At 46.7% G+C, this 12,215-nt stretch overlaps 1 protein-coding gene across 1 annotated transcript in view; it reads left to right on the top strand.

Moving 5' to 3' along the window:
* Window positions 1–4,029: 4,029 nt before the first annotated feature.
* Window positions 4,030–12,215, top strand: part of LOC126101313 (SKI family transcriptional corepressor 2-like) — a 411,488-nt gene continuing 403,302 nt past the window's right edge. Inside the window, exon 1 of the mRNA XM_049911989.1 lies at window positions 4,030–4,719. Coding sequence (XP_049767946.1) covers window positions 4,579–4,719 — 141 coding nt within the window. The 5' untranslated portion in view covers window positions 4,030–4,578. The remainder of the gene's footprint in view (window positions 4,720–12,215) is intronic.

The following is a 12,215-nucleotide window of genomic DNA, read 5'->3' as shown; positions in this document are numbered from 1 at the left end:
CCTCGGATATGGATGTGTGTGATGTCCTTAGGTTAGGTAGGTTTAAGTAGTTCTAAGTCTAGGGACCGATGACCTCAGATGTTAACTCCCATAGTGCTTAGAGCCGTTTGAACCAATGATCATATCTGTGGGGTTTGGTGGTCAGCGGAAGTGTTTACAATCAGAAGAGTGTTCCTGGGGTAATTCTGGACATAAGGGGTGTCACATTGTCCTGCTGGAGTTGCCAAAGTCCGTCGGAATGCACGATGGAGACGAGTGGATGCATGTTATCAGACAGGATGCTTTCGTCCGTGTCACCTGTCAGAGTCGTATCTAGGCGTATTAGGGACCTCATATCATTCTAACTGCACACGACCCAAACCATTACAGAGTCTGCACCAGCTTGAACAGTCCCCTGCTGACATGCAGGGTCCGTGAATTCATGAGGTGGTCTCCATGCCCGTACACGTCCACCCGCTCGGTACAATTTGAAGTGAGACTCGTCCGACCGGGCAACATGTTTCCAGTCATCAACAGCCTAATGACTGTGTAGACGGGCACAGGCGAGGCGTAAAGCTTTGTGTCGTGCGGTCATCAAGGGTACACGAGTGGGCTTTCAGCTCCAAAAGACCATATCAATGATGTTTCGTTGAATGGTTCGCTCGCTGACACTTGTTGATGGCCCAGCACTGAAATCTGCAGCAATTGGCGGAAGAGTTGCACTTCTGTCACGTTGAACGATTCTCTTCAGCCGTCATTGGTCTCGTTCTTGCAGGATCTTTTTTCGGTCCCAGCGATCTCGCAGATTTGATGTTTTGCCACTGCAGTCTGGAACCGCAAGACCGCTACGGTCGCAGGTGCGAATCCTGCCTCGGGCGTGGGTGTGTGTGATGTCCTTAGGTTAGTTAGGTTTAAGTAGTTCTAAGTTCTAGGGGACTTATGACCTAAGATGTTGAGTCCCATAGTGCTCAGAGCCATTTGAACCATTTTTTGTTTAACTAGTTCTAAGTTCTAGGGGACTAATGACCTCAGCAGTTGAGTCCCATAGTGCTCAGAGCCATTTGATGTTTTGCCAGATTACTGATATTCACGGTACACTCGTGAGATGGTCGCACGGGAAAATCTCCACTTCATCGCTACCTCGGAGATGCTGTGTCCCATCGTTCCGACGCCGACTATAGCACAATGTTCAGAGACACTTAACTCTTGATAACCTGGCATTGTAACAGCAGGAAACGATCTAACAAGTGAGCCAGACACTTGTTTTCTTATGTAAACGTTGCCAACCGCAGCGTCGTATTCTGCCTGTTTACATCTACATCTACATACATACTCCGCAATCCACCATACGGTGCGTGGCGGAGGGTACATCGTACCACAAATAGCATCTTCTCTCCCTGTTCCACTCCCAAACAGAGCGAGGGAAAAATGACTGCCTAGATGCCTCTGTACGAGCCCTAATCTCTCTTATCTTATCTTTGTGGTCTTTCCGCGAAATGTAAGTTGTCGGTAGTAAAATTGTACTGCAGTCAGCCTCAAATGCTGGTTCCCTAAATTTACTCTGTAGCGATTCACGAAAAGAATGCCTCATTTCCTCTAGAGACTTCCACCCGAGTTCCTGAACCATTTCCGTAACACTCACGTGATAATCCAACCTACCAGTAACAAATCTAGCAGCCCGCCTCTGAATTGCTTCTATGTCCTCCCTCAGTCCGACCTGATACGGATCCCAAACGTTCGAGCAGTACTCAAGAATAGGTCGTATTAGCGTTTTATAAGCGGTCTCCTTTACAGATGAACCACATCTTCCCAAAATTCTACCAATGAACTGAAGACGACTATCCGCCTTCCCCACAACTGCCACTACATGCTTGTCCCACTTAATATCTCTCTGCAATGTTACGCCCAAATATTTAATCGACGTGACTGTGTCAAGTGCTACACTACTAATGGAGTATTCAAACATTACAGGATTATTTTTCCTATTCATCTGCATTAATTTACATTTATCTGTATTTAGAGTTAGCTGCCATTCTTTACACCAATCAGAAATCCTGACCAAGTCATCTTGTATCCTCCTACAGTTACTCAACGACGACACCTTCCCGTACACCACAGCATCATCAGCAAACAGCCGCACATTGCTGTCCACCCTATCCAAAAGTATCATTTATGTACATTAAAATTGCTACACCAAGAAGAAATGCAGATGATAAACGGGTATTCATTGGACAAATATATTATACTAGAACTGACATGTGATTTCATTTTCACGCAATTTGGGTGCATAGATCCTGAGAAATCAGTACCCAGAACCTCTGGCCATAATAACAGCCTTGGTACGCTTGGGCATTGAGTCAAACAGAGCGTGGATGGCGTGTACACGTACAGCTGCCCATGCAGCTTCAACACGATACCACAGTTCATCAAGAGTAGTGACTGGCGTAATGTGATTGTGACGATCTAGTTGCTCGACCGCCATTGACCAGACGCTTTCAGTCGGTGAGAGATCTGGAGAATGTGATGGCCAGGGCAGCAGTCGAACATTTTCCGTATCCAGAAAGGCCCAACAGGACCTGCAACATGCGGTCGTGCATTATCCTGCTGAAATGTAGGGTTTCGCAGGGATCGAATGAAGGGTAGAGCCACAGGTCGTAACACATCTGAAATGTAACGTCCACTGTTGCACGTGCCGTCAATGCGAACAAGAGGTGACCGAGACGTGTAACCAATGGCACCCCATACCAACACGCCGGGTGATACGCCAGTATGGCGATGACGAATACACGCTTCCAATGTGTGTTCACCGCGATGTCGCCAAACATGGGTGCGACCATCATGATGCTGTAAACAGAACCTGGATTCATCCGAAAAAATGACGTTTTGCCATTCGTGCACCTACGTTCGTCGTTGAGTACATCATCGCAGGCGTTCCTGTCTGTGAAGCAGCGTCAAGGGGAACCGCAGTCATGGTCTCCGAGCTGTAAGTCCATGCTGGTGCAAATGTCGTGGAACTGTTCGTGCAGATGGTTGTTGTCTAGCAAACGTCCCCATCTGTTGACTCAAGGATCGAGACGTGGCTGCACGGTCCGTTACAGCCATGCAGATAAGAGGCCGTTGGGATCCAGCACGACGTTCCGTATTACCCTCCTGAACCCACCGATTCCATATTCTGCCAATAGTCATTGGATCTCGACCAACGCGAGCAGCAATGTCGCAATACGATAAACCGGAATCTCGATAGGCTACAATCCACCCTTTATCAAAGTCGAAAACGTGATGGTACGCATTTCTCCTCCTTAGACGACGCATCACAACAACGTTTCACCAGGCAACGCCGTCAACTGCTGTTTGTGTATGGAAGTCGGTTGGAAACTTTCTTCTTGTCAGCACGCTGTAGGTGTCGCCACCGGCGCCAACCTTGTGTGAATGCTCTGAAAAGCTAATCATTTGGATATCACAGCATTTTCTTCCTGTCGGTTAAATTTCGCGTCTGTAACAGGTCATCTTCGTGGTGTAGCAATATTAATGGCCAGTAGTGTAGATAGAAAACAATCACTGTATTTGAATACGCGTACCCACACCGGTTCTTTTTTTTTTTTTTTGCGCTTGAGTATGTCATCAAGGCACAAGGGCAATTTGTTTGTGTGGCAGTTATTAAACATTCCAGGCAACGCCGGGCACTACAGCTAGTCTACCTTTATTTCATGTGTGGATAGTTCCTGCTTTTTAAAGCAGCATTCACAGAAATCACCGGCACCGGGCAGTCACAGTGGAGCCCATCCGTACGTCACAGCGCAGCCGACCACCTGTTGCTGGCGGCAGCGGCACCCGTACGTTTGGGCGGCGCGTCGCCGCGGGCGGCGTTCTCGGCCGATGGAGGTCAGCGGCGGCCGGCGGGGCTGTCGAGGGCGCGCCGAGGTGAGCGGCAGGTTGTCTACGTCACGACCAGCCTCTGCGGCGGTCGCTCCCCCGGCCGCGCCGGTGGAGGGGGCAGCGCGCCGAGGATCCAGGTCGCAGGTAGCGCGGGCCGCAGTGTGCAGCCAGCCCCCGCAGAGGACGAGTCCCAGCGCGCGCGCCGCCCGCCCTGGAATGCGCGCTCACACGTTGCCGCTGCCGCCCTTCTGGAGCTCGCGGACCCTGCCCTCCACGCGCCCCGTTCCTTAATCGCCGTCCTCACGGCACGGCTGCGCGTCTCGAACGCGACCGGGCGTCTTCCCGTGCGCCCCACCCCTGTGCAAGGACGACAGTCGACCGGCCTCCGTTGCCTCGAGCAACATTACCGTCCGGGTCCAAATAAAACCTGAAGACTTAGCTCTTCCCAAAACTACCTTCGTTGACTCTTTTCTTCGGAACTAGTGAGTTGTGTATCGCGTGTTACTCTCTCCCTGAAACTTCTGGCCTGTACCGTGCTCGATTTACGTCGCTTGTGCTACGTGTGTTGCCGCAGCGTGATTTCTCGTGGTCCCGCGACTGCGGTGGACGCTTCGCCTGGAACAGTGTCCGCGGTGGGAGCTATGCGCAGCGCCTAGCAGCGCGGCGACCCACACTGCACAGCCGTACCTGCCACGAGCAACGCGACAGCTGCCGGCCGCCGCGATGAGGAAGGACATGAAGAAGTCCTCCTACTACGTGTGGTTCCTGGGCGCGCAGGAGGCCAAGGGCCTTCGAGGCCCGGAGTACATCCTGCCCGCGCTCAGCACTCTCATCGCCCGCGAGAGGGAAGTGGAGCCCTTCAAGGTGAGAGCCCAGCCTAGGAATTTAAGGTAGCTGTGGGACCGGAACTACATATGTTGCGCGATACCACGGTTCTTAACTTTCTATCACACCTAAACTTTCCTCGGTAAAGTGGCCACACAAGACGTAACATAAACAAAGGTCACTGTTCAACGACGGGTAGCAATCATTTCACGCTAGGGGAGGAGAGCCCTACATCAACGTGACGTAGGCACGCGTCAGGCGTCATCAAGAGTTTCACGAGTTGTCCTATCGACTGTTGTGTGCGTCTTGAATCTGTTCATTGTTCTTAGTTGATTTACAACATGAAGGCAAAATTAAATCGACGTAGATGGTTTAATATTTCCAGCAACATTCGATATTACCTCGAACTTCAGTTTCTGAGTTTAACGTTTCTGCCCACATGAATTATGTACAATTCATTGGCTTTTATAAAAATACGAAACACTTTAACTTCTCCCTATTTCACGTTTTTATCCACATGATTTATGCACGATTAATCGGACTAAAAAATGCGTAGACACTTTCGTTATGGTTACGATTCCTTCATTCAGATATTCGTTATGTTCATGAAACACACAATAACATCTCACATTCTTTGGATTGCAGCTTAATAATTAATTATTTCATGTTTCTATCCACAGGATTTAGACACGATACGTTGGATTCTTAAAAAAAATTCAGGCTAGAAAAATAACAAGACACTTTCGTTATGGTTACGATTTCTTCATTCAGATATTCGTTATGTACATGAAACACACAATAATATCCCACATTCTTTGGATTGCAGCTTAATAATTAATTATTTCACGTTTGTATCCACACGATTTATGCACGATTCATCGGATTTTAAAAAAAATTGACTAAAAGCTTTTTTTTTTTACTTTCATTATGGTTCCTTTGTTCAGACAGTCATTATGTTCGTGAAACACACAACACCATCCCAAATTGTTGGGGTTACAGCTTAAAAATTAATTCAACTGGGATGAGCGTAACAGATAACTCCTGTTACTTCGTTTGTACACATGTATTTACAATTTACATTTAGCTTTGACGTTATCGGTACAACCGCAAAGATCGATTTACGCACTCATGTAGTCGATTTAGGTTATTTACGTCACGTTGTCGTACTGTTACGTCACTATGACGTAGGGTTCTCCTCACCTAGTGTGAGATGAACGCTACCCTTCAACGACAGGTCGTCGACGAATTTAACCGAGGCGGAGAACTAGTTTAGTCGAATAAGCAAGAAGAAGCACAATGACAGAAGTAATGGTATGGGGGATCCATGCACCACACAAATCTGGATGGCTCAAAGGAGATTTGAAACCTGCGACTCCTGAATGCCATTCCAGTTTCATAGCCAGTGCGCCAGTTCACAAAGGCACTACACAGAGTTGCTGACCAGAAGTACGTCGCTGGCTGCACTAAAGGGAAGACAAGCCCGAATCTATGACTACGTATCGGTGACCTTTCCTTGCTGCAGATGTCTGGCTTACACACTAACAAGGGAACCTCCCCATCGCACCCCCCCTCAGATTTAGTTATAAGTCGGCACAGTGGATGGGCCTTGAAACCTGAACACAGATCAATCGAGAAAACAGGAAGAAGTTGTGTGGAACTATGAAAAAAATAAGCAAAATATACAAACTGAGTAATCCATGTCCAAGATAGGCAATATCAAGGAGAATGTGTGCTCAGGAGCGCCGTGGTCCCGTGGTTAGCGTGAGCAGCTGCGGAACGAGAGGACCTTCGTTCCAGTCGTCCCTCGAGTGAAAAGTTTAATTTATTTTATTTTATTTATGATATCACATCCACAAGAAAACCTTAATCGGGCAAGGTAGAAGAATCTTTTTACCCATTCGCCAAGAGTACAAGTTAGGTGGGTCGACAACATATTCCTGTCATGTGACGCACATGCCGTCACCAGTGTCGTATAGAATATATCAGACGTGTTTTCCTGTGGAGAAATAGGTTGACCTATGACCTTGGGATCAAATGTTTTCGGTACCCATTGGAAAGGCACGTCCTTTCGTCTACTAATAATAATAATGGTGTGTGACGAGGGCCTCTCGTCAGGAAGACCGCTCGGCTGGTGTAAGCCTTTCGATTTGACGCCACTTCGGCGACTTGCGCGTCGATGGGGATGAAACGATGATGATTAAGACAACACGACACCCAGTCCCTGAGCAGAGAAAATCTCCGACCCAGCCGGGAATCGAACTCGGGCCCTCTACTAATCGGACGGTTTTGCGGTGCGGTTGCAAAACACAGACACTAAACGTATTACAGTGAACAGAGATGTCAATGAACGAACGGACAGATCACAACTTTGCGAAAATAAACAAAGTAAACTTGTCACTCGAGGGAAGACTTGAACCAAGGCCCTCTCGTTCCGCAGCTGCCCACGCTAACCACAGGACCACGGCGCTCCTGAGCTCACACTGTCCTTGATGTTGCCTATCTTGCGCATGGATTACTCAGTTTGTATATTTTGCTTATTTTTTTCATAGTTCCACACAACTTCTTCCTGTTTTCTCGATTGATCTGCGTTCAGTTTTCCAAGGCCTATCCACTGTGCCAACTTGTAACTAAATCTGAGGGGGGTGCGATGGGGAGGTTCCCTTGTAAGGTGACAAAAATCACTGGATAGCTCCTACTATCGTGTCGGATCTTTTTGCCAGCTTACGGCGACAACTCGACGTAGCATGGAATCAACAAGTCGTTCGAAATTCCCTGCAGAAATGTTGGGCCGAACTGTCTCCACAGCCATCCATAAATGCAAAATTGTTGCCGGTGCAGGATTTTGTGCACGAAATGACCTCTCGATTACGTCCCACAAGCGTTCGACGGGATCATGTCAGGCGATCTGGGAGGCGAATCATTCGCTCGAATTGTCGAGAATGTTCTTCAAACCAGTGGGGCGCAACTGTAGCCCAGTGACATAGCGCATTGTCATCCATTAAAATTCCATAGTTGTTTTTGAACATAGAGTTCATGAATGGATGAAAATGGTCTTCAAGTAGCCGAACACAACCTTTTCTAGTCAACAGTTCGGTTCAGTTGGAACAGAGGACCCAGTCGATTCTATGTAAACACAGGCAACGCCATTATCGAGCCACCATAAGCTTTCACAGCGTCTTGTTGACAAGTTGGGTCTATGGCTTGGTGGGGTCTGCGCCACACTCGAACCCAATCATCAGCTCTAACGAAATGAAATAGGGACTCATCTGACCAGGCCACGGTTTTCCAGTCGTCTAGGATCCAACCGATATGGTCGCGAGCCCAGGAGAGGCGCTGTAGGCTATGTCATGCTGTTAGCAAAAGCCCTCGCATCGGTCGTCTGCTGCTATAGCCCATTAACGCCAAATTTCACCGCACTGTCCTAACGGATACGATCGTCCTAAGTCCCACATTGATTAGCGCTGTTATTCCGCGCAGTGTTGGTTGTCTGTTAGCACAGACAACTCTACGCAAAAGCCGCTGCTCTCGTTCGGTAAGTGAAGGCCTAGTATTCTAGGCACACTCTTGAAGCTGTTGGATCTTGGCGTATTGAATTCTCTAATGATATCCGAAATGGAATGTCTCATGCGTCAGCTCCAACTACCGTTCCGCGTACAAAGACTGTTAATTCCCGTTATGCGGCCATGATCACTCCACCAATGTACTGCTCCTTTATACTTTGCGTACGCAATACTACCGTCATCTGTATATGCGCATATCGCTATCTCATAATGTTTTGTCCCCTCAGTGTAAACTTTTCTTAGTAAAGAAGCTACAAGGGACATAAATTGAACAAAGGTCACAGTCTAACGTCATGTAGTCGACGTCTTTATTAGAGAACTAGTTTACTCGAATAAGGATGAAGCAGCACAATGACAGTGACTTTCTCAAAGAAGTCATCCTAATGTTCGCTTCAAACGATATGGCGCTGCTATGAAACACAGAAAAGTGGATGGCTCAATGGAGATTTGAAACCTGCGGCTCCTGAATGCCAGTACAGTGTCATAGCCAGTGCGCCATTTCACACAGGGACTATACACAGTTACTGAAAAAAATACATTACTTGTTTCACTTCATATTCATATTATTTATGGATCATATGTTGAAAACAATAGACTGGCTGGGTGAGATTAAGATATGTGAACACAAAATAAGCAGTCTTGCATATGCGGATGACTTAGTTGTGATGGCAGATGCGATTGAAAGTTTGCAAAGTAATATTTCAGAGCTAGATCAGAAATGTAAGGACTATGGTATGAAGATAAGCATCTCCAAAAGGAAAGTAATGTCAGTGGGAAAGAAATATAAACGGATTGAGTGCCAAATAGGAGGAACAAAGTTAGAACAGGTGGACGGTTTCAAGTACTTAGGATGCATATTCTCACAGGATGGTAACATAATGAAAGGACTGGAAGCGAGGTGTAGCAAAGCTAATGCAGTGAGCGCTCAGCTACGATCTACTCTCTTCTGCAAGAAGGAAGTCAGTACCAAGACTAAGTTATCTGTGCACCGTTCAATCTTTCGACCAACTTTGTTGTATGGGAGCGAAAGCTGGGTGGATTCAGGTTACCTTATCAACAAGGTTGAGGTTACGGATATGAAAGTAGCTAGGATGATTGCAGGTACTAGTAGATGGGAACAATGGCAGGAGGGTGTCCACAATGAGGAAATCAAAGAAAAACTGGGAATGAACTCTATAGATGTAGCAGTCAGGGCGAACAGGCTTAGATGGTGGGGTCATGTTACACGCATGGGAGAAGCAAGGTTACCCAAGAGACTCATGGATTCAGCAGTAGAGGGTAGGAGGAGTCGGGGCAGACCGAGGAGAAGGTACCTGGATTCGGTTAAGAATGATTTTGAAGTAATAGGTTTAACATCAGAAGAGGCACCAATGTTAGCACTGAATAGGGGATCATGGAGGAACTGTATACGGGGGGCTATGCTCCAGACTGAACGCTGAAAGGCATAATCAGTCTTAAATGACGATGATGATGATGATGATGACTTGTTTCACTAAAGGGAGGAGAACACCGAATATTTGACCACATTTTACTGACGTTTGTTTGCGGTAGATGTCTGGTCTGTAGTCTAAACTCCAATTCAGTCGCTTTTGTTGTACGCGAGACACACAGAGTGCCTATGTAGCCATGTGCTATTAAATAACATTAATATGGTGATATCCGAAGTACCTCGGGACATGACTTTTTTGTCACGGGGATGTCTTCGTAGCCGAAAGGTCGGCGATTCTGCTTTCGATGCAGAAAGAGCCGGTTTCGATTCTCGGTAGCTCCTCAGATATTTTTCTGAGGGAGGTTTGGTAGGGGATCCCTCAGCCTCGTGAGGCCAAATGAGAAGCTGCTTGAATAAAGTAGTGACGCAACCAATCGGAATTCTCTGCTGGCGATAACGGCTGGAGAGACTGGCGACTCGGTGATGATATGTCCCACGAGCACAGATCCCTCCTCGTACTGCCTTGTAGGCAGCAGACGGCTAGTCGGGGCACGATTAAGGCCTGTTTCCTGAGTATAAAATGTCTGAAACGATTTAAAGAAATCACGGAAAACCTAAATCAGTATGGCCGGACGCGGGTTTGAACCGTCGTCTTCCCGAATACGAGTCCAGCGTGCCTCGATAATTGTAGAAGGGGGAAGGAAGGAAGAGATGAAGCCTGAGGTTTTAGTACCTATCGACTCATGAAGGAAACTCATAACGCAACCATGGGGAAGGAAATCAATGGTAGCTTTGGCAAAAGAACAGTCCCTGTACCTAATTGTATTTGATTATGAAGGTGTTAGGTGAGTGTGTAGACAAACACTCATGAAGCACCAGTCACGGCGACGAAATGTTGGAGAAAATTTTACCGAAGACGATGCGATACTCCAGCCAAGAAAGCCCCAAGCCTCATCTGATTATTATCTCAGTAGGAACATGTAGTATTTGGACCACCAATGACTACAAAAGTATGCACAGAAAGATAAAGCGTTTGTGTGCGTACCACACAAAGTGCTGAAGATTAGTATCGTGTGGATTGTCAGCAGAGGGTGAATACCTGAAACGGCTTGTGACACATAATAACCATCAACTTTCATAACTGGTCATACTATTTTATTATGTTTAAAAGACGTCTTCTCGTGCTATATTTTAATAAGTACTGCAGCAGCACAAAGGGACGGTGCTCATAGCCTCGCCCAGCGGAAATGCCGCCTACGTAACTCGGCGCTCTCCAAAGGCAGTTACACTCTGCGGACTCTGTTTGTTAATGGGAACTGTGACAACACACCCAGGGAAGTGGCCTCTTGTGCTGGGGTCCTGTGGATCTGGAAGAGGAACCGTTCTCTCTGTCCGCAAAATAACCATCCTTTCGCACTGCTCCTGAGGACAACGCGTCAAACAAGAGAGAGGGAGGGGGGACATGGGGCAGGTGTGGCAGTATTGTATCCTGCTGCCATTTCCGCGTATCCTTGTTAAGCGGCAGGAAGCAGTTAACGCTGTGTTCTATGCTGACGGCATGCGCAAAGCAGTTGTCCACGGTCACGCAAGCGATACAGGACCTCGCGATTTTCTCCATACTGGGGCCCCTAACAACATCACTGCAATCAATGTTACTGATGCGTTTTTAAATCCACTCAACCTTTTTTCACCCGTACTCACAAGTGGTACACTTATTTATTACAGCGCTGTATTATGTAAACATTGTATAGTGTAAATAATCGTCTTCATGTGTGCGTTGGCTTTCTCGCGGTATTTTACTTCTGTTGTTTTTGTCTGTTTCATGAAGATTCTGGTACCGATTCCCCATGGTACACAAAACGGATCAGCAACGAAAAAAAGCATTCCAAATTTAAAAGAAAGCAAAATTCCCAAGATGGGCAAAGTTTTGTAGAAGTTAGAAATATAGTGCGTACTTCAACGCGAGATGATTTTAATAATTTCCACAACGAAAAAGTCTGGAAATCTGGAGCAGAACCCAAAGAGATTTTGGTCATACATAAAGCACATCAGTTTGAAGACGCAATCAATACATTAACTGCGCGATAACAACGGTGAAGTCACTGATGACAGTGCCACTAAAGCAGAGTTATTAAACAAGGCTTCCCGAAATTCCTTCACCAAAGTAGACGAAGTAAACATTCCTGAATTTCAATCAAGATGAACTGCCAAGATGAGAAAAGAGAAGTAGATATCCACGGTGTAGCAAAGCAGCTTAAATCACTTACTAAAGGCAAGGCCTCCGCTCCAGATTGTGTACCAGTCAGATTCCTTTCAGAGCATGCTGACACAATAGCTCCATATTTAGCAATCATGTACAACCACTCGCTCACAGAAAGATCCGTAACTAAAGAGTGAAAAATTGCTCAAGTCGCAGCAATACTCATAAAGGGAAGTAGAAGTAATTCGCTGAATTACAAGCCCATATCACTAACGCCAATTTGCTGCAGGGTTTTGGAACATGTAATGTATTCGAACATTATGAAATACCTCAACGAAACCGATTT

This window comes from Schistocerca cancellata, chromosome 9 (genome assembly GCF_023864275.1).
Source record: "Schistocerca cancellata isolate TAMUIC-IGC-003103 chromosome 9, iqSchCanc2.1, whole genome shotgun sequence".
Lineage (NCBI taxonomy): Eukaryota > Metazoa > Arthropoda > Insecta > Orthoptera > Acrididae > Schistocerca > Schistocerca cancellata.
Note: the sequence above shows the minus strand (reverse complement) of the source record. Positions and strands in the feature narration are given on the sequence as shown.